Source organism: Pristiophorus japonicus, chromosome 5 (assembly GCF_044704955.1).
Source record: "Pristiophorus japonicus isolate sPriJap1 chromosome 5, sPriJap1.hap1, whole genome shotgun sequence".
Classification (NCBI taxonomy): domain Eukaryota; kingdom Metazoa; phylum Chordata; class Chondrichthyes; family Pristiophoridae; genus Pristiophorus; species Pristiophorus japonicus.
The window spans coordinates 148,893,870-148,916,794 of record NC_091981.1 but is presented as its reverse complement, the minus strand read 5'-3'; the positions used below and the strand labels follow the sequence as shown (position 1 = coordinate 148,916,794).

General features: G+C 44.3%; 1 protein-coding gene and 1 long non-coding RNA gene across 5 annotated transcripts in view; one reads left to right on the top strand and one right to left on the bottom strand.

Moving 5' to 3' along the window:
• LOC139264477 (uncharacterized) overlaps positions 1 to 13,120 on the bottom strand; it is a 36,953-nt gene extending 23,833 nt beyond the window's left edge. Inside the window, exon 1 of the long non-coding RNA XR_011593350.1 lies at positions 12,638 to 13,120. This is a non-coding gene — a long non-coding RNA (uncharacterized lncRNA). The remainder of the gene's footprint in view (positions 1 to 12,637) is intronic.
• A 140-nt stretch (positions 13,121 to 13,260) lies between these two features.
• On the top strand, positions 13,261 to 18,633 carry arl4aa (ADP-ribosylation factor-like 4aa). Of its 4 annotated transcripts, none has more exons than XM_070881016.1 (2): positions 13,261 to 13,347; positions 15,043 to 18,633. In XM_070881016.1, exon 2 carries the CDS (start codon positions 15,165 to 15,167, stop codon positions 15,765 to 15,767), a length of 603 nt encoding a protein of 200 aa, XP_070737117.1. In that variant the 5' UTR covers positions 13,261 to 13,347; positions 15,043 to 15,164; the 3' UTR covers positions 15,768 to 18,633. The 4 variants fall into 4 exon arrangements, with proteins under 4 accessions (XP_070737117.1, XP_070737116.1, XP_070737118.1 ...); XM_070881015.1 differs by lacking the exon at positions 13,261 to 13,347 and adding an exon at positions 13,620 to 13,778; XM_070881017.1 differs by lacking the exon at positions 13,261 to 13,347 and adding an exon at positions 13,625 to 13,719.
• The last annotated feature ends 4,292 nt before the right edge of the window (positions 18,634 to 22,925 follow it).

Genomic DNA, 22,925 nt, shown 5'->3' with positions numbered 1-22,925 from the left:
CAGGTGGTGAAGAAGGCAAATGGTATGTCGGCCTTCATAGCTAGGGGATTTGAGTATATGAGCAGGGAGGTCTTACTGCAGTTGTACAGGGCCTTAGTGAGGCCTCACCTGGAATATTGTGTTCAGTTTTCGTCTCCTAATCTGAGGAAGGATGTTCTTGCTATTGAGGGAGTGTGGCGAAGGTTCAGCAGACTGATTCCAGGGATGGCTGGACTGTCATATGAGGAGAGACTGGATCAACTGGGCCTTTATTCACTGGAGTTTAGAAGGATGCGAGGGGATCTCATAGAAACGCACAAGATTCTGACGGGACTGGACAAGTTAGATGCGGGAAGAAGGTTCCCGATGTTGGGGAAGTCCAGAACCAGGGGACATAGCCTTAGGATAAGGGGTAGGCCATTTAGAACTGAGATGAGGAGAAACTTCTTCACTCAGAGAGTTGTTAACCTGTGGAATTCCCTGCCGCAGAGAGTTGTTGATGCCAGTCCATTGGATATATTCAAGAGGGAGTTAGATATGGCCCTTACGGCTAAGGGGATCAAGGGGTATGGAGAGAAAGCAAGAAAGGGGTACTGAGGAAATGATCAGCCATGATCTTATTGAATGGCGGTGCAGGCTTGAAGGACCGAATGGCCTACTCCTGCACCTAATTTCTATGTTTCTATGTTTCTATCCTGGTCAGAGAGATGTTCTCCCGCTGGGGACTACCAAAATATGTGGAGTCCGACCAAAGGAGTCACTTCACCGGGCAGGTGATGCAGGAGACCATTAAGGTACTCAGCATCAAAGGGAAATGGCATGTCGCCCACAACCCGCAGTCATCCGGGCCTGTGGAGTGTTTAAACCGCACTATCAAAGAAAGGCTGCGCAATGAGACAGGGGACTCATCCAAAGGGTGGGTAGAGGTCCGACCACTGGTCCTCATGGGGATCCGGGCCAGCCAGTCAAAGAGTATGGGGTACTCCCCGTACGAGCTCATGACCGGCAGAGTCATGCGAATCCCCACCCATGTGTTAGCCCCGGTACTCATGGAAGGTCAGCTTAGGGAAGCGAATGGAACAGATTTGTCAGGAATCTGTTTGAACACCTTAAACAGATTCACTGGCAGGCTGCTAACAACATGGGAAAACAGCATTGAAGCAACCGACTGCTGCTAGAACCCTGCAAACATCACGAATGGGAGATAGGGGACCAGGTTATGGTGAGGAACTACGCTAGAGTAGGGGTCTTTGAGGCACTGTACATGGAACCGTACCACATTGTCGACAAGGCAAGCCCCATGGTCTATGCCATAAAATTGCCCCGCCGAACAAAGTGGTTCCACATAAATCAGTGCAAACTTTTCAACCCAGGGGAAGCAGCTGAACGTAAAGGACAGCCAAAAACTGTAAACCGTACTAAAGACAGGAACCCCCAACCAACAGCCCCCGACTGGAAATCCCACAGGGGACATGATAGACCCAGAAACTCTACCTAGAGGGGCAGTGGATTGTGGTACTGGAGGAGCGGTCCCCCCAATCATTTGGGACTCGGACGCACCTCCAGCAGCCAGAGCCTTAAGAAGGACTTCCCGCACACCACGGCCAAAGACCCCGTGGTCGCCAACGCCCCAATTTAAGTGGTTCAGCCCCGGGAAAGGGAACAGCCGCAAAATGGCACCCAAGGTCAGAGACCAGCCTGCGAGCAGGGACACTCAGCCGGTAGCCTTGGGCAATGAGGGACCCTCAGAAGAGATACTGGTGGACTTGCCACCAAGTGAGAGTCCCCAGCCCGTAGCCCTTGACTAGGCAGAACCCCCAGGGGAAAAAACTAACCAGGCAGCCACCCCCAAAGGAGTGGTGTGCTGCAGCATTGGAGGGGACGTTCCACCGATAGTGTGAGACTTGAACCCATCTCCAGTCAGGACACTCCAGGTCTGGTGGTGCAGGCAGACCTATTACCGACCTCGCTGGACACCCAGCGGAAGGAGAAGAAAGAAAGCAGGAATTAACCTGGCCACCCGGAGACAGGTGGCAGATGTACATATATAGTATGATATGAATTTAAGAATGTTTAGTGAGTAATTTAGAATAGTGTAAGATCTGTGTAATGATAAGTATATATGTAGTAGTTACTGGGGTAAGGAAAATAATCTACTTGTGCAGCGGTTAAAAGAGGCACAGGCCGGGTAATATCCAGGAGTAAGAAGAATCTACCGGTATAGCTATTAAGGAAGCACTGGTGAGATAACAAGCAAAATGACTGTGAGATAAAGTTAAAAGCAGACATCAGTCCACAAGGAACTGAATAAGACAGCCAGTCAATTAAAGACTATGAGCCCAAATTGGAACTCGGTCACCTTTGTCAAGCCAGAGAACTTTCTCAGGGCTAGACAATCTGTTTTATTTGCCCCTACAGGAAAGAGAACAGTATGGAAAGGATCCTGTTCCTGCTCGCCCTGATAAGGATGAACAGCGGTGAACGAGGAGGCGTGGAAGAATCCCTCATTTACGGGTGTTCAGGAAGAAGAGCACCGATCGTAACCGCCGGGTGTGGCACCCCAGGCGTGGAAGAACTCGCCGTTTATGCCCACGAGGGAAGATGGCCAGGGTGGCTGGGATCTAACTCTACCTGCTACTCCAGCCAGGAAGGTTTTACCTATGGGGAGGCCTCAGATCCATGCCCCCGGATACGGATCATCGCTGCCCGAGTCAGTGTTACAGAGGTAAAGCGTGTATGTTTGACTTGCAAAGGGAACATTCCCCTGGGAAGATAGTGGTGGCTCAGAAACTCAGCAAGGACGCATGGGACCAGGATTCGGAATGGGAAAGACTCGGTAATGATACGTACTGCACCATCACAAGGACACGGGGAGGAGTAAAAGTGTGTTGGGACAAATGTTGGGAATCCGAACAAGAAACTTATGTTTGCATGTGGGGATCAGAGAGTATTTGTCCCACAGGCATACTGATCGCCTTCGCCAGGCAATGGCAAAATGAAGGGGAAGGGATGGGGTGGGATTCTAGTCTACACGGTTGCGCAGTCCCACACTCCCCACTCCCAATTAACGCCACCGAACTAAGGGCACACAATAAGAAACCCCTGCCCACAACCCCGCCAATACGCACAATAATAGAAAGGTGTCCTGCCACCACCAAGGGACCTGGAAATGGATTAGTATTGGTACCGACCAAAAAGGAGTTATGCCAGGGTGTATCTTATGCAGTAGCTTCAGTCATTTTCAACGTTACCGAGGTACACCTACCTGCATGGTACCCGAAGGAAACAGCTGCTATACCAGGCCCTACTTAGAGACATGTTCAAGAAATTTTATGAGTTAGACTTTTGAAATGTAGACAAAGCAGACCTATACACCCTGAATGCTAGGGACACCATGGGCTCGGGGAGACCTAGAAGGGGAATCATAAACAACATTTTCACTATCTACAATACAGCATCCTCTGTAATAAATAGCCTAGATGACATAGAGCTGCAAACACAGATAAATGGTTTAAAGAACCAATTGAGAAAAATCCTGAAACAAGAGAATACCGTAGTTGGTTCAGAACTACACAAGAACCAGGCTATGACTGTCCATTTAAAAGAAATAGTGGCTGATCTGGAAAAACATGCACAGACAGTGAATGCACTCATACGGGAGGATAGAAACGCTTCAGACCAGGCTGCACAGAACGAGGTGTGCGTATTATATGGGGCACGGTTGTTGGGCGAGGGCCGCAACAACCTGGAGGATTTCAAACAAGGTGTAGTCTTCTCTTGGATCAAGAACAAGCACTTCATAGCCCTCCACCCATACAGTAATTCACTAAGCCCATGCCAGCTCTGCCTAGCCTCTGAAGCCTACCCTGTCCCAGTAGATTGTGGGAATTCTAACCACACTATTATGGGATAGTACTAAGGATGCCGGTCATGAGTGGGACAGCCCGACCCGCACCGGCTTATCGAGTGGAGAACATTGGAGTTATTCAGGGAGGTGCACACATTCGTTTTGCAGCGGTCCCACCCTATGTCATAAAATGGGAGCACGCTGTAATGGGTACTGACCTCTCTGGGTGCCGGAGCCGGGGTGCACACGTAATATTGTGTCCCCAGTACTTGAGTGGCCATTCAAAGTCACAGTGTGGGTTTAAAGCTGCTGGCGCACAGCCTATTAACTGCACCATGGCGGTAATGGCACAAGATCATGTTCCTCCACAGGTAGCATATATAGGGGGTGGGACATATTGTGTCACCACCAGTGCGTCCCACTACCAACATGGACACTTCTGGTGTCTGGTAAGTGACAGCAGTTTTTGCTTCAAACCTGAGGCATCAGTTCAAGTGACCCAGGAACGGATTGACCCCATTCCTGAACCCTCCACTGTCCACCTCACTGTGAAGGAAAACATTAAAAACCTGCAGGATTATGTTGTACATTTCGGCTATGCAATTCTCCCTCTACCCGAACATCTTACCACTCTGCTAAAAGCTGTAATTATCTCACAAAAACACTTCTACACTCTAGAACAAAAAACCATTGAGATTGGGAAAAAGATTTTCGAGATCGCCATTCTGCCTTGGTGGGACCTTTTCAGAAATATAGAAGTCCCAGTCTGGATTCGAATCGCTTCCCACACTTTAGTTATCTGTCAACTCGCGATTATTCTTTACTTATGGTGTCTCACTTGCCGAGTGAAACGCAGAGGTCGTCAGGACAGGCACCAAAGGGTGCTGTACGCTCCTTGGCCGAACTTGGGAATCGCGCAGGGAAGGGTGACACCATACTACCATGTTTAATTTGTGTTTGATTTTACCTGCTGTAAACTGCAGAATATCGAGTGTTGTAAGGGTATGACTTAAAATGTGTTTGACTATGTACCTTTATTTTATTGAACTTAAAATGTGTTTGACTAAGGACCTTTATGTTACTTGAGAATGTGTTTTGACTATGTGCTTTTATTTTACTTTACTTAAACTGTGTTTGACTATACCGTTATTTTACTGTGAAAACCGAGTAAAGGGGGGGCATCGTACCCCCGCTATGCTTTAACCGAATTGGAGTGATTGTATTCACCTGTAAATTGCATTGCATTTCAATGGGGGAATGCACATTAAAGTTTAGCCTGTATAAATGCAGGGAAGGATGACTCTTGGGAGCAGGAATTTTACTTACCTTGATTGACACTCAAGAGTGTGGAGTGTCAACAGGGGCGACTGAAAGGATGCAAAATTCATTAGAACCCACCTCCCCCCATCCCCCGCAGTGTTTGGGCTCATTCGAAAGGAAATTTAATTTGGGACTATCTACCGGAAAATTTTAAATCCTAAAGTGCTTATGGAAGAAACTACAAACTTTAATCGAATTTTGGACTTTTAAAAGACAAATTTAAGGCTGTGGATAGGCCTAAAGAACTAACAGGAGATAACTTGATTATTGAGGCTGTCTGGGTGTTAGGACTAAAGTAACTTGTCTGGAGAAATGGATATTCGAGAATCCTTCTCCACAAGAGACATTAACATTACAACAAATAATTCAGAGATGGTCAGCCATCAAACCAAACTGAGAAAAGCCATCTTCAACATGAATAAGAACAAAGGGCCCACCACAGCCTGTATGCAAAAAACCAAGCACAAAAGGACATTGTGATTACCAAGCTAATATTTCCATCACGAAACAGTTTTAGAAGATCAGCCCACCCGAGACATATTAACTTTTAACGAGCCCGCCAAAATATTACAAAGAGAAGTCAAGCCCGCTAAATTCAAACAAAGAATTCTGAACTGATTTGGTGCTAAGATTCGAACCACTCAAACCGTATAACTGGCCCCCTGTTTTCAACAGAGGGCATGACACACTTTGCCATACAACCGAGACCAAGCTGATGTCATCAAGACAGGGAGAGAAACCAACGCGACAGTTGTAAACTAACTTCTCCAGCCTCGAAGTCCTGAAGGAAGAACATCACCATCGCGGCAGCAATCGACCACAGCCAACGTGGTATCAACGAAAAACCACCGCGATAAACCAAACTCGAAACAAAATTCCAACAAGAAAAAACGAAGAATCGAAAAGTTTCCACTCTACAATCTAAGGCCTGACTACCAACAGGTGAAAACATTACCTAAAGAGACTTTGAACCTATTTCTAACGAAGAAAACCGGGTACTTACCCCATAGATCCAAACCGCGCCTTACCGCATCAGCGGACTCAACCCAACTGAAGATTGCGCAGTAAGAAGTCTTCTCCGACGTTCGGGGTACGACAAGCAGAACCTACAGAATCCAACGCACCCCGAAATCGCGAACTACCGCTAACTGACCATAAAGGATTGGTAAGCATTGTCCCTGCCTGCCCTGGAGTCTAACCTAGCTAGACTTAGGCATTGGGAGGTGGGAGGTGTAATTCTACTGTAACCACCTTTGAATGTAATGTGTTGTTCTCTATTTGAGTCATTATAAGCTATTGTAACCTTCTCTGAGTGTGTAAGGTATTGTTCTTTAATAAGTTTGAATAAGTTTTGACATTGTACTTTCTTATTAGAGTAATTTAGAGTTTGTAATTTTCTTGACTGTAATAAAATCAAAGTTCTTTTGCATAAACCAGTGTCCTTTGCACTTTGTCACATCCCCAAATAAATCCAGAGTCCAGAACCCAAGGGAGTGGGAGCGATTCGAACCGCTCAAGTTGGTCAGAAGGGAATCTGACACCCTCATAGAGACATTTCTGCCGGGGGAATCCCGGTGAGCGAGTGGGGTCGCGTCCGGTAACTGAGCAGAATGCAGGGAGCCGTCAATTATGCGTTTCATGCTCAGCTTGATTGTTTGCACTTCCCGCTCTGCTTCACCGTTAGACATGGGCGTAAACGGAGCAAACTTGACATGCTTGATGCCATTTCGGGTCATAAACTCGTTGAATGTCGAGCTGGTGAAACATGGTCCATTGTTGTTGACAAGGACGTCGGGCAAGACATGGGTAGTGATCATGGCCCGGAGGCTTTCAATGGTGGCTGTGGACGTGCTGGATGACATGATTATGCATTCAATCCATTTGGAGTAAGCATCCACTACTACTAAAAACATCTTTCCTAGAACGGGTCCAACAAAATCTACATGGCTCCTGGACCACAGTTTGGAGGGCCATGACCACAGACTCAGTGGAGCCTCCCTTGGTGTATTTCTCAGTTGTGAGCAAGTGTTGCACTGATGCATGCATGACCCCAAGTCCAAGTCAATGCCGGGCCACCAAACATGCAACCTGGCAATTGCCTTCATCATGATAATGCCTGGGTGGGTACCGTGTAGGTCGCGTATAAACATTTCCCTGCCTTTTTTTGGCAAAACCACGCAATTACCCCATAAGAGACAATCCAACTGGATGGACATTTCATCTTTGCGTCGGTGAAACGGCTTGATTTCATCTTGCATTTCCCTGGGAATGGCCGACCAGTTCCCATTTAGGACGCAACTCTTTACTAATGATCTAGGTCCAGATCCTGATCTGATGAGCCGTGATGGGTGACCCCTCACCCTCAAAAGCATCCATGACCAACAGCCAATCTGCGGGCTGCGCCATTTCAACCCTGGTGGTGAGTAATGGGAGCCGGCTGAGAGCATCGGCACAGTTTTCAGTGCATGGTCTGTGGCGGATAACATAGTCATAAGCGGATAATGTTAGTGCCCATCTTTGGATGCGGGACGAAGCATTGGTGTTTATACCTTTGCTCTGTTTAAACAGCGAAATGAGCGGCTTGTGGTCAGTTTCAAGCTCAAACCGAAGTCCAAATAGGCATTGGTGCATTTTCTTAACTCCATATACACAAGCTAATGCCTCTTTCTCGACCATACTATAGGCTCTCTCAGCCTTAGACAGACTTCTAGACGTGTATACAACCGGTTGGAGGTTTCCTGATACATTGGCTTGCTGTAACACACAGCCGACCCCATACGATGAGGCGTCACAAGTTAGCACTAAACATTTACAAGGGTCATAGTGTACAAGTAACTTATTTGAACATAGTTGGTTCCTGGCCTTCGCAAAGGCTGCGTCTTGAGATTTGCCCCAAACCCAGTCATTACCCTGATATAGCAACATGTGCAAAGGCTCGAACAACATGCTCAACCCGGGTAGAAAGTTACCGAAATAGTTGAGGAGTCCCAGCAACGAGCTCAGCTCCATCACATTCTGTGGTCTGGGGGCATTCTTGATGGCCTCTGTCTTTGAGTCCGTGGGCCTGATGCCATCTGCTGCAATCTTTCTCCCCAAAAATTGGACTTCTGATGCCAGAAAAACACACTTGGAGCGTTTCAGCCTGAGTCCCACTCTGTCTAGGTGACTTAGAACCTCTTCCAGGTTGTGTAGGTGTTCGATGGTGTCACGATCGGATCAGGATGTCGTTTTGAAACACAACGGTGCGCAGAACGGATTTCAGCAAACTCTCCATGTTTCTTTGGAAAATGGCTGCAGCCGAGCAAATCCCGAAAGGGCACCTGTGGTATATAAACAGTCCTTTGTGTGTGTTGAAGCACGTCAGTCTTTTCGAAGATTCAGCCAACTCCTGTGTCATGTAGGTGGAGGTTAGGTCCAACTTGGTGAACGACTTCCCCCCCCCCCCACTAACGTTGCGAACAGGTCATCTGCCTTGGGCAGCAGGTACTTGTCCTGTAGTGAAACTCGGTTAATCGTTACCTTGCAGTCTCCGCAGATTCTGACCGTGCCATCACTTTTCAACACCGGAACAATTGGACTGGCCCACTCATTGAACTCGACTGGCGATACGATTCCTTCGCGTTGGAGTCTGTCTAGTTCGATCTCGACTTTCTCCCTCATTATGTACAGAACTGGCTGAGCCTTGTGATGGATGGGCCGTGCATCGGAGTCTAGATGGATCTGTACCATGGTGCCTGTGAAGTTGCCGATGCCTGGTTCGAATGGCGATTGAAACTTGCACACGAGGCGTCATCCACTAAAGATAGTGCTTTCATGTCATTCCAATGCCATCTAATCTTTTCTAGCCAGCTTCTGCCGAACAGCGTTGGGCCATTGCCTGGAACAATCCACAATGATAGGTCATGCACAGCTCCATCATACGATATCTTCACTGCCGTACTTCCAATGACTGGTATGAGCTCTTTGGTGTAGGTACGCAGCTTTGCATTAATCGGGCTCAGTTTGAGCCTTTGTGCTTTATTACCCCACAGTTTCTCAAAGCCTTCTGGCTCATTATTGACTGACTCGCACCCATGACCAACTCCATGGATACTGGAACTCCATTTAATTTGACTTTCAGCATTATATGAGGGCTCTTGGTGGTGAAGGTATGTACCCCATACACTTCTTCCTCGGGTTGAGTTGCTTGTGCTGTGTGATCCATGCTGGATCGATCATCCTCTGTCACATGGTGTATCGCAGCACGTTTGCACATTCGCTGGAGGTGCTCCATTGTTGCGCAGCCTTTGCACACGTAGTGCTTGAATTGACAATGATGGGCCCAATGATTACCCCCTCAGCGTCAACACGGAGCTAATGGATTCACATTCACCCCCCGATGGCGGACTGAGTCATCACAGGTCTTGCAGCCGCAAATGCTTAGACTCTACCATATGCAGTTCGGCCTGCTAGTGGCGTCATTTTATGCACAGTACTTGCTGGTGAGCTTCGATGTTGAGAAGATATAAAGGGTGTTATCGTCTGTGGCCATGCATGCCTGGGCGATCGCGATGGCCCTGCTCAGGTCTAGGGTTTCGGCAGCCAGCAGCTTTCGAAGAATAACCTCGTGGCTGATGCCTAGCACAAAAAAGTCCCGCAGCATTTCCCCCAATGCAGCTCCAAAATCGCAAGGTCCCGCGAGGCGTCTCAGGACGGCGTCATAATCCGCCATGTGCTGGCCCCCGGAGCGACGGTGCATGTAAAAACTATACCTGGCCATGAGGATACTCTCCTTCGGCTTGAGGTGGTCCCTAACCAGCGTGCACAACTCTGTATATTCCTTCTCCATTGATTTTGTCAGTGCGAGCAGATTCTTGATGAGGCTGTATATTTTAGGCCCACAGACGGTGAGGAGAACCGCCCTGCGCTTGACTGCGTTAGTGTCTCCTTCCAGCTCGTTGGCCATGAAGTACTGGTCGAGACGCTCGACGAAGGCTTCCTAATCATCACCCTCTACGAATCTCTCTAATATTCCAATGGCAGCCATGGTTGCGTGAAGGTTCGTATTCTGTTACTCGTCGCCAATTGTTAGGTATAGAAGACGTCCATGAGGCTGAGTACTGTGAGCTAAACTTAGTGTGACCTTAGTCTTCTTTATTACAACTCCAGAGTGCTTGAACAACATGGCAGCCAACATTTTATACTGGCCCTGCACGTGTGTGCAGGTGACCATTAGGACTCCAACAGTCACACACTCTGGTGGTAAGTATTACATAGTTACATACATAACACTCTCTACTTCCTCACCCTCTCCTTCCTTCTGGTCACATCATCTTGCCGCCCGGCGGAGGACCCCATTGGAAGGCTCTCTACATGGAGTTCTTAACTGCAACATTGGGGCTCTGGAGTGGAGAAAGTTGCACGGAACAGTCATGTGCTAGGGTTTTTTTAAACACCTTCACCCAGGCCACATGATTTTTGAAGGCTAGAGAAATCCATGGCACATGTGTATATACAGTGTGAGAGGTCGCAGCCCCTGTATAGTTATCTAAAGGGGCTGATACTCCACTTTTTATTACACTTTAGCCCGTGCTCCTAACCTTCAATCGCCCTGGTGTGGAGAAGGATGGGTAAGTCGAAGGATCTTCTTGTGGGCCTGGTCTTGGACCTTGCTAGGGCCTGGTCTTGGACCTTGCTAGAACAGCAGTTTCTAGGACCAGAATGGGCAGGGACCATGGGGAAGGGGTTGGAGTCACTCGGGTTGCTTGCCTCTCTTCTGTGACTTGGTCTGTGCCCTGGAGAGGGAGCATACAGTGCCCACCAGTACTACCGCTTGTGGATTTCCACGATCGGTGGGCGCTGCAGGGTATAGAGATGATAATCGACATTCATAACAGTGTTATGAATTAAATTTTTATTGTGTAATGTCACTGTATTGTAGTTATTATTGTTTGTTTCATACTTGTGGTGCTCTAGGGACACTTGCTGTAATCGTTTTTGTTCACATCTGGTGAAACTGCGGCAACACAGTGTCACTCCTACAAGGATTTTAATAAAATGCCAAAGTCTGTGTTGACATAGCTCGCCCAGGCAGCATAGCAGTTAGGAGCCTTACAATTGGCTCATGGTTGGTATCCAGTCACTCCTGCCATGTGGACATTGGGTGAAAATCAAATAGTCTGCCAACACTCCCTGCCCAGGGCTGCACAGCCATCTGAGCGAGATGAGAGACTAGCTGCAGAACCATACCCTACAAGGATGTAACACCTTCCAGAAAGGGGGGCACAAAACTGGAACAAGTAGGATATGTTGGCATCTGGCACAATGCACCTGGCCAGGGTTGGGCAAGACCAGGAAAAGGCATGTATAGGACTGACTTCAGGAAATACTTCAAATCAAAGAGGGAACAAAATACTGCATTCCGACCCGGTGGGGAGGGAAAAAAAAGGGGGGGGAGGAGGAAGGAAAAGAGGGGTGCGGGGGGGTGAAGAGGGCTGAGCACCAGCGTGCAGTGCCGATCCACACAGCTGTCCTAATCCCATTCTGTTGGTTTAATTTGTTTAAGTTAAAGCTCATCTACTGCTGAACCCCGCATCCATGCTTTCGTTACCTCTAGACTTGACTATTCCAACTCACTCCTGGCTGGCCTCCCACATTCTACCTTCCGTAAACTTGAGGTCATCCAAAACACTGCTGCCAGTACCCTAACTCGCACCAAGTCCTATTCACCCATCACCCCTGTGATGCTGACCCACATTGGCTCCCAGTTAAGCAATGCCTTGACATTAAAATTATCATCCTTGTTTTCAAATCCCCCCATGGCCTCGCCCCTCCCTATGTCTGTAACCTCCTCCAGTCCTACAACCCTCTGAGATATCTGTACTTCTCCAATTCTGGTCTTTTGAGCATCCCCGATTTTAATCGTCCCACTATTGGCGGTCGTGCCTACAGCTGCCAAGGCCCTAAGCTCTGGAATTCCCTATCTAAACCTCTCCACCTTTCTTTCCTCCTTTAAGATGCTCCTTAAGATCTTATCAGCCCTAATATTTCCTTTTGTGGCATGGTGACAAATTGTATTTGATATCACACCTGTGAAGTGCTTTGGGATGTTTTACTCTGATAAAGGGACTATCTTGTTTCTAAATTCTTGTTGTTAAAGTGAACCCCTGCCTGCTGTCATGGGACTGTTCTTCTTAGGCAGTCCCGCGGAGTCGAGGATGACTTGCTTCCACACTAAAAATGAGTTTTCAGGTGACTGTACAGTCCTATGCGGGATCTACAGTCTCTGCCACAGGTGGGGCAGACGGTGGTTGAAGGAATGGGTGGGTGGGATGCTTGGGTTGCTGTGTGCTCCTTCTGCTTCAGCTTGCTTGCAGCCCAGAGACACGAGGTGTTTGGCGCCTTCCCAGATGCTTTTCCTCCACTTTGTGCGGTCTTGGGCCAGGGATTCCCAGGTGTCGGTGGGAATGTCGCACTTTTTCAAGGAGGCTTTGAAGCGTTTTGTCTACCTACCTGGGGCTCGCTTGCCGTGTTGTTTCTCTGAGTAGAGCGCTTGTTTTGGGAGTCTCGTATCGGGCATGCAGACGACATGGCCTGTCCATCGGAGTTGATCGAGCATGGTCAATGCTTCGATGTTGGCCTGAGCGAGAAACACTGACGTTGGTGTGCCTATCCTTCCAATTGATTTGCAGGATCTTGTGGAGGCAGCGCTGGTTGTACTTCTCCAGCGCTTTGAGGTGCCTGCTGTACATAGTCCATGTGACTGGAGTGCCTTTCTGGATGGGACGAACAGCAAGGGCCGTTTTCAGCTGCCCCATGACACCAGTCCACTCTGAGCTGCAGGCATCGGCATCGTCGTCCGCTGCTCTCGGGCCTCCTTCCCCCCCTCCTTGCACTGCTCTCGGGCCTTCTTCCCTTCCTCCTTGCACTGCTCTCGGACTCTCTCCTCTCCCTGCTCCACTACTCTCCCTCCCTTTCTCTCCCCCTGGGTCACAATCGCGCTCGAGCAGGTATTTTTTTTCAAATCGTTCTGCTTTCGGTCTCCTGGTTACGAGTAAACAAACAACCAATCAGAGTAATGGAAAGCACAAACAAAGCTCGCAGGCGTGACGTGCGGCGGATTCTAATCGCGCGCGGCGCCGCGAGGGGTCGCCGCTGAGCCGTTGACCGAGCAGGCGGAAAGCGACCGGTACTTGTAGCTCGTTCTTGCCGGCTCAGTTATGGTAAGACATTCGCTCGTTTTCCCATTTGTAGCTTTAATTTAGAGAAATGAAATAGAGCTTGTGTTGGATCCATCCAACTTGATTTGAATTTGCCTAATTTTATACCGATTTCGCAGTTGGCTTAAACTTGCGGCGGGTAGGGGGCAGGACCTGGGTGGTCACGATGTGATTGACTTCAGTCTGAACCAATGAGCAAGAGCAGCCAATGGAGCTGGGCTGGAATGCTGGAGCTGCAGCGCGCGGCCGGGGCGGGTTGGGGGTTGGAGTCTCGCGCACTATTACTGCGGCGGCAGGGACTGGCTGAGGGCCGGGTGCATCACATCAACGCACAGCTGTGGCAGTGTTCCACCGACACACCGTCTGTAACAATCTGTAAGTGTACATCGAGCGAGCTTTGTCGTGCACGATGATCTGAGCAGTCGGCTTTCCGGGTGAGTGCTTCATTTCACAAGTAATGAGGCGGCGGGCGGGGAGGGAGGCACTGTGTCCCGTGGGTACTTCATGTTAAAAGTTACCCAACTGATAAACACGGAATTAGCTTCTGCTGTATGTTGTGTGCGCGGGCAGGACCCAGCTCTCAAATGTACAACAGGCTGAATAAGTCTGGATCGCAGTTACTCGCCTTGGCAGAAGTATGGGAGCAACGCGTAAACCCCAGCAGCTGTGGTGGCGGCAGCAGTCGCGATGTTTGCAGCGTTGCCTTTCCAGGACTTGTTGAATCGTCAGGTGCAGGTTGTGTTGTGTGAAAGCCCAGAGGGAGAGATGTGATTAATTTCTTACATTTAAAATCAAATGAGTTTGTAGGGAGGTCATTTTACACTATTTGGATTAAAGTGAAGTGGAAAAAAATGTCTAAATTGATTTTTTGAAAAGAAGGTTGGCATTTGTTGTCGCTTGTAGCGGAGTTTACTTAGCTAATTTTTGTTTTGCTGTTTATCCAGGGTTGAGCAAGGTGAGCTGAAAGTTGGTGTGGCGTTAATTTTGCTATAGATGGTGTAAAAGATGGTTCTCTTTTGTATTGAGGATTTATCAGACAGATCGGGATTGTTGTAACTTGACAGATGCATGAAAGTATAGCAACTAAAATAGTGCTGCGTTTTTCATAGGAGCCACGCTTGGAAAATGTCAAAATTGTGAATGATTTGCAGCAGTTGGGTGTATTTATATTTCAGCGTGGTTCTGTGTGTTACGTGATTGTACGCGGTGGTTAAAAGTCCTGTGCAAAATAATTCAGGGATTTGATTTTCCTGTGGGCTTGTCTTGTTACGGCGGACATTTGAAGTAACTTCGTTAACATAATCTTTGTTAAATATAGACGGTGCATTATCGAAATTGTTTTGCTGTCTGTTTAAAATGGAGATCTGTTTTCGACCAGTATAATCCGTATAACAACCAACCTAACGATGCCGGTCATGGTCGCGGAGTTGGTGTGCAATTTTATTCGGGGCATAAAACTGGTATACAGTAGGCATACTGTATGTAATGAGAGTTCAGTACATTAGAGCAACCTGTTTTAGAGAAGTTTTCAAAACCCCGAATACATAATTTGAACTGTTAAGAAGGGAGTTGCGATCTTTTACTACCCGATGTGACCCAAGTATTAAAAGTTATATACACAACCATTCGTGTTTTTCTTACTAATGTACTTTATACATTATGTCAGAATATAATACATGTATTTGTATTTTTATTTAGATTTAATTAATATTTAAGCTGCAGTGGATTCTCGTAATTGCAGACTGGAATGATCAGCAATCTTTGGAAATAACTGAGACAGTCTTTCAGTGTGGACATCTGCATTTTCCCTCCAATCCGAGATGGGTAATGGACTTTCAGATCAAGCTCCTATTTTATCAAACTTTCCATCTTTTCAATCTCTTCACATAGTTATTCTGGGTTTAGATTGTGCTGGCAAAACTACAGTTTTGTACAGATTACAGTTCAATGAATTTGTCAACACTGTTCCAACAAAAGGATTTAATACTGAAAAAATCAAAGTGACTTTGGGTAACTCAAAAGCAGTGACTTTCCATTTCTGGGACGTAGGTGGTCAAGAGAAACTAAGACCACTCTGGAAATCTTATACTCGCTGCACAGATGGCATCATCTTCGTGGTGGACTCAGTAGATGTGGAAAGGATGGAAGAAGCCAAAACTGAATTGCATAAAATAACCAGGATCTCTGAGAACCAGGGAGTGCCTGTGCTTTTGATTGCCAACAAACAGGATCTCAGGAACTGCCTCTCACTCTCTGAAGTGGAGAAACTGTTAGCTTTGAGTGAATTAAGTTCCTCCACCCCATGGCACCTTCAACCTACCTGTGCCATAATCGGAGATGGGCTTAGAGAGGGACTGGAAAAACTTTACGAAATGATCATCAAGAGACGGAAGATGTTGAAACAGCAGAAAAAGAAGAGATGACTCTACAACAGATGAAGACACTTTGTATTTTTAAAAGCTGAAACGTTTCTACACTGGTCATTACACCTGTAGCCTTTTGACAAAGTTTATGTTGAAAATGCAAATCTAGTGAGACCTACGGCAGGCTTTGTTAGTGGAGTCACAGTGGAAAGTCGATATGATGAATTAAGTATGGAGTGTAGTTATACCGGAATAAAACTTGGCATCCTTTATAATTTGTCTGACCAAATTATATTTAAATCTGTAGTATTTTGTTTTATATTAGTCAACTTTCTAATGGTCAGTTATGTTTAAGTGTATGTAAGTCATGTGTTCCATTTTTAGGCCTGAAAGTCCAGGTACCTGCTACAGCACAATACTATAATTTTTAGGCCAATTGGACACTGAAAATATTTGGATGTGAACTATTGCAATACAAGGAATATTTACCAAAATTACTTGGAATAAATGGCTGCTACAGATTGTAGTTTTAAAAATGTTTGTGTTCTTCTGATTTTCATGGTGTAAGACAATTTAAGAAGCAATTTATTGCTGTTTTTTGTATTTGACTAGATAATGGTCAAAGACTAATTGAAATGAGATGCTACTGGTATTAAAAAAAGGCAGGCACAAAGTGCTCCACCTATATTATCTGTGGTGTTCGGGTTGTTGGAAAGCATGTATCTCAATAATTCCGTGGAAAATGTGCAGCGTCATAACTGGAGGTCTCTGATGAGGAGGGAGGAGGGAAAACCTGGAACACTGTTTAACTGACCTTGAACCTTGTGTACTGAAGGTTTTTTTTATAGACACAGGAATGTAGCAATCACATGTTAGTCTGTTCTTGTTACTGATATTCACATTAAAGTTGCTGTGAAGCCTTTATTTCTAAGCAGTGTTACATTAAGGAGGTCGACTTTATACCGTATATAAGCTGTGACTTGAGATATGGTAGAAACTAAAGAACTTTAGGTCTGCATATATTGCCAACTGTAAAATTTACATATATTAAAGCTGTTTAGGGCAGATTTGCCATGAATTGTAGTATTTGGTGCCATCTTTTTATGAGTTTCTGTGTGTGTGGGGCGGGGGGGGATGGGACTTGTTGAGATTTAATTTTCTTTAAAGGTAGAAGATTTCAAATTCTCAGTGCATATGATTAATATTAATAAATAAAAGTAGCCACTGTAGCAGGTAGCTAGCAGTGTCTTTAGTGAAGAATTAGGGAAAGGTTTGAACATGCAGCTATTCTGGCTGAAAAAGATGTTTGTATTCTGGCCTCCTAAAGGGATGGTACCATTCTAATGAAACTACAACTGGCTAGCAACCAAACATAGATTGCATAGTTACGATAATTTAGATGAGGAGTGAGCACAAATTATACAAATCTATGAAAACCATAAGTGATTCAAAATTCATATGCAGCTTTGCTTTTTTTTACTTGAATGTTCTTCTCAGCATATAAGATCACAGCAGGTAGTTTCTCAACTTGTAATATATTGAAGAACTTCTCATTCTGTATGTGAGCAAGCTAGAAGAAAATATACAATAGATTTTAAAGTCTAAAATGAGTTAAACCATCAGTTGAATTTTCTTTATTGTATGACCACATTCATATTGCAAGTATGAAATCAGAAAAGGGTGTAACATTTGGTGAACCTTTTCATTATAATTGGTGTCTGAAATTTCTCAGGGAAAAGATAGTGGCCTAGATTTCATGATTGAAATGTTGACAGTAACCCATTTGTTTAAAATGGATTACTGTCTCTCTTACAATTGAAAATGTAGGCCTGGGTGTCCATAGATTATTCTGAGCAAATTTCTTCAAGTTCTCCACCTAAAGTTAACCAACACATTAAGAGTGGGTTACTCTTTAGTGAAGATGTGCAATAGCTCATTTTTCCTATACCAGCTGGGTTGGAGAATATTACCTGAATGCAATTTTGCATTTTGCTGCATTTAAGTTACAAACAAACTAAATCTATAAATTCTTGAAACCCTTGTAAATATGCACTTGATATTTCCTACTTTTTGTTCCCTATCCTTTTTAGATTTGAAAGTGGTGGGGAAAAATTGAGGTCCTGCACTTGCATGTAAACTGCTGAAGAGAACATTCACTTTTCCTGTGTATAAAAGCACAGAATCTTTAAACACTTAACATGTTCACATATTCAAAATGAATTGAAACTTGGGTGCTCTATTGAATGCAGAGAATATCTCTGGCATGAAAAAGGCCATAAATGGCTTGCACAGAACGTTGCAGTATCTTGCAGGTTATATAGCTTGTTTACTTCCAGTGTTTTCCATAATTCAAAAAGGCAGGTCAGTTCATTGTAATTATGTTTATCATTAGTAAACCTAATCACTTGCAAACGAAAAAAAAAGCAAATCAATTGATCTGACATTGAAGTCTTAAAGGAAAAATGTAATTGATGCTATTACAAACTGTCTACTTTCTATCTCCAAAGACCTTGCATCGGGACGGTAAAAGCTTTCTTTGATTAAATGAGGCTGTTGTCAATATTTTACTGTACAGATTCTGACACTGTAAATATCTTCTGTTTGACTTGTACAGTGGCTTCAAGAAATGCACTTTAGTGTTCATTAAAGATCAATAGCTTTGTGTACCATCTGTTTTATAACTTGTTTTAAGAATTGAATGACTTCTAAAGGATCTGTCTCTGTTGGTTATGTGTTTACCACCTGCACTAGTGGCATCGCAGTCACTGATTGGAAAAATTCTTTATATTTATATAAATGTTGGACCTTAATAAATACAACTCTGAATAAATCGTGTCAGTGTTTTCCATTCAAAACACTTCGGCAACAATTACTCAAGTTTCACAAAGTTTTCAAATTTTAAAATAGCAGCTTTATTTATTTGTAGCTGTACAGTTAGAAGATGGTGGCAACTCTAAAATAGGAATTGTGTTTTTGTTTCAAAATGTCAGATCGGGTAAAGAGAAAAAATTTAACATTTTGTGAAATGCATCTGAGCAGACAGTCGAGCCATCTAAAATGGCACTTTGTTTTATACAAGTTTTTCAACGTATATTGAAATTACAAGTTGATGGAAATTTTTTTCTGGAATTGATTTGTAACAACTGAAAATCTGAATTAAATGTTCTTGTCGCTTATTTTACTATTTATTTAAACTATGTGGATGTGTTATATAATCACACAAGCATCAGAAGGGTTCTGTACATCGTGTAGACACACCATTGCTTTGAACTAATATGTCCTGATTTTGGGCTCTATTATTAGGCAGAAACATGGGTGGAAAATGGTTTCAATTTGAACACTAATGGAAGCTTAATTTTAATCGGAGAGAGTTACATCAAGTCAATGTTCCTACTATTTCCCAGTGTTTGTTGGATTTCGACTCTACACTCCCATGGATAGTTGGTCTCTGATGGGCAACTACTCAATGAGAAAGTGAAAACATTAAAGGCCAGAGGAAGTCAAACTAATGTTCCCTTTTAAAATTTTGGTCACTATTCCGAAGGCTTTGTGGTATAAGTTCTGATGCTGTTGTGTTTTGAGAAATGGATACATTGTATTTCCCTGTGGGAGTCCCAACAATTTCCATATTTTTGGGAGGAAGGAAACAAGTAACAGATGCAAGGAGGGAAGGTTGCACCAAATGAGGACTGCCCATTCTTCATTACACTCCCACCCACAAACAGTTGCACTTCCCTGGATTTGTCTGAGGAGCTCTGCCTCCATGGGCTCCAAGTAACCACCGATACAGTTGTGCCATATTCTGTAATCTGAACTGCAGTCCAACTCGTCCATGCCAGTGGCTGTGAAAGTCCATTGGACTTTTTATAACTCGGCCTTAATTTTAGATAACTATAACATAAAAGCCTGCTTTGCCATGAAAGGTTGGGCTGCTCTGTGCCATTTTGCCAATGTTCCTTCACTGTCGCCCCTTCCTCCCTCCCCCAATGAGTTGAAATGCCTTTTAAGTCTTTGTAAAAACTACCCCCCCCCCCCCCCCCATGAAGCTACTTAAACATGTCTTTAATATTTCTGACCCCCCCACTCCCTGCCGCTCTCCTCCCACCACCACCATTAGGTTAGCTCCTTGCACCAAGGCAAAAGCTGCAGTGGAGTCTAAATTATGATAAAATTGCACATGGATTTCCATTCATTCTTAGAAATTTTAGTTGGACACAAAAATCTGTCCTTTACTTTCTACTAAATCTGTAAATCAATGTGACTTGGGAAGTAAAGGCAGCATGCAACTCCACAGTAGAGACTGGAAGTTTCCAAGTTCAATTCCTGGTTCGTACTGAATTAAGTGTTTTCAACCAGGGCGATAGTAAGAGTGATCCAATTGGACACTGACTGGGTCAAGGAGGGAAAAAAACCAGATGTTCGCAATCCTGATTTGCAATCTAGTAAAGGGAAAGTGCACTGATGGACACTGGTAAGGATAGAATTGGGCTTGGGTGCGATATCTTTTACATTCCATGTCCAGACTTCCGCTTGGATGAAGTAGTAGAGGGAACCTGTGGAACTGTTAGCCCCAACAGGGGTCATTGCCTGAAAAAGGAATAATATTGCTGAGAAAACTCATAGATGGGGAATAATTGCATATTTTGGTGGTAGGGAACATTGCTCACTACCATTGCTTGTGATTTTCGAATATACACTGGCAGCAGGCAAGGGTGCCCTATGGTTTACAAACATGCTGTTGAGTATTATATCAGTTTTACAATAAATGTTACATTATATGTTTTTGAATGTAGAACTGGTCCAGAGTTTTCTGTCAAATGAAATACTGCGCATCTTTGTCCTTTTGTATTGTCCATGAGGTGTGAGTCTTTTTTGCTTTGGCCTGCACAGCCAGGTTATGCAGCTTTCTATTATGATCAGTCTTTGTTTTGTTTCGACCATGAGGTGTGAGCAATCCTTTTACTACAGGCTGTCTGGAGCTATTTTCACTCCTTGCTAAACTCCATGTTCCTAATGTATTGATTTCAAGGTCCTGCATTTCAAATTTACCATGCTTTCACCAACTTTACCCTAGAGATCTTCTCCAGTTTTTCCCATCTCCAACCTTCCCTTCCGTTAACTCTAGATTCGTGTTTGTTCCCCGCACCACCATTTGGAGGCGGTTCCTTTAATCTTTTCAGAACTGCTTTTCAGAACGCTTCCAAAACTGCTTTTCTATCTCTCACTGCAACAGACACCCATCTTTTCAACTGTGTTTATATTTTCCTTTAATCTCTCATCTTTCCCACTGACCTCTGCTGCTATAGTCTACTTTCTCTTGCCCACAAGCTCTGATCTTCCACAAGGTGTGCTATATAAATGCAAGTTTTTTTTTGTTCACTATTCAGCCATTTTCAACTTTACTACTTCAAAAAAATATGTATGTGCTCCAATGGCTTTCTATAGCATCAGTGGTCGGGGAAATATTGTTGCCAGCAAGTTCCTTGAACCTAGCTGTTGATTCTGTTTGATAAAATGAAAATTGCTGTATTTTCCAACAAAAGTGGTAAGGAGACTACTGAATGAGTACCTAAACAATGAGCGGGTAATAATGCACTTACGGATAGACTTTTGATGAATGCCATTTGGAAATATTATTGCAATGAGTTTGTTTATAGGAAACACCAGAGAACTAATGTCCTCTAGTGATGGTTTTAAAGTTGCACTTCTTACCAGGTAGTATAAATATTTTCCGTTCACTCATGGTATCCACACTTGCAGTAGCATACATCCTCAATTTCCTGTTTTCAGTTTTTGTTTTACATTATGTGGGTGGTCTAATCAGAATACTTTTTTTAGACATAGGTGTATTGTTCCTGTCTAGTCTTATGAATGTAAGAAATACAACAATAGTAATGTCTCCAGCAAAATTATAGACTGGTAACACTTATTAGGAACTTGACATAATATGTCATGTGCTCCATAGTGTGACAATATAATTACATGTATGCTGCCTATGCTTTTAATGTACAATTGCTGAAACGGTTTTGGTGTAATAATACATCCATTTTAGGTATCCTTAGTTCTGTAACTGAGCTTTGTAAAGTTAAGTCTATTGTAGCTCTGACATTTAGGATTGGTAGGTAAGGGTACAGTACCATAGTGGTTATATTACTGGAGGAGTGGATTAATAATCTGGAGACACAAGTTCAAATCCCACCATGGCAATTTGTGAATTTGAATCCAGATAAGTTTGAGAGATTCCACTACCAGAAACATCCCCGGTTCAATCCTGTCTGTGCCAAATTAGCGGATATCAGCAGTAGGGACATTGCAATTGGCCTTCGAGCACCTGAGTTAGGGAGAAGTACATCAGCTGGGTCTTGAACCTGCTGACACTCACCTTCACACTGATAACTACTGAGAAAAGTAGCTAATGGCAACTGGTGCTGTGGAAAATAAGTGCCAAGAAAAGGTGCAGGGAGGGGAGAAAATTGGCCAAAAAAAAGTGGATGAACCACTTCCAAATTAATTTTGATATACTCTCAATGTCTCAGCAGGTTTATCATGCGCACAGACCAGGAAGGTCCCAGCTTCTGTGTTCGGTTAGCTGATCTCAGCCAGAGCAGTGGCAGAAGCACTAAAATTAGCTCAAAAATCCTGGGTTAGAAAAGAGGGAAGGGTGGGGGAAAGGGGAAAAAAAACAACCAGGGTTTTTTGATTACTATACAGCATTCCCTGCTGGAAATGAGAGCAATATTGGGCTCAGTTGTTTAGCACTCTCATCACATAGCAAGCCAAAATTCACTCACGCATGGATAATGTCCACTTATTAAAAGCATCAGGAAAAAAATACCATACTTCAACAGGGATTCAATGTTTCTGGAAGGAGGGGTTGAGTGGAACTGAAAAAAAATAATTGCAAGTGCAGTTCAAAAATTATTTTTATTTGCATGGACAATTTACAATGCAACTTTTACTTCCTTTCTCAATAAATAATCCAATGGAGGAGGCCCAAATGTGAATTTTTTTCTATGAGCAAGAGCAAGAGCACAACTCCAATGTGTGTCCTCTGGTCATGATTTGCAAATACTTCAATTATAAAAGATTATATTTTGTTTTGTTTTGTAGCAAGGTGATCTAATATGCATCACTGAATGGATCAGCACTATTTCAAAGATTCAAACAAATGGTGAAATGTTTAAAACTCATTGGGAGCAATTTCGAGTTTTTTGCCCA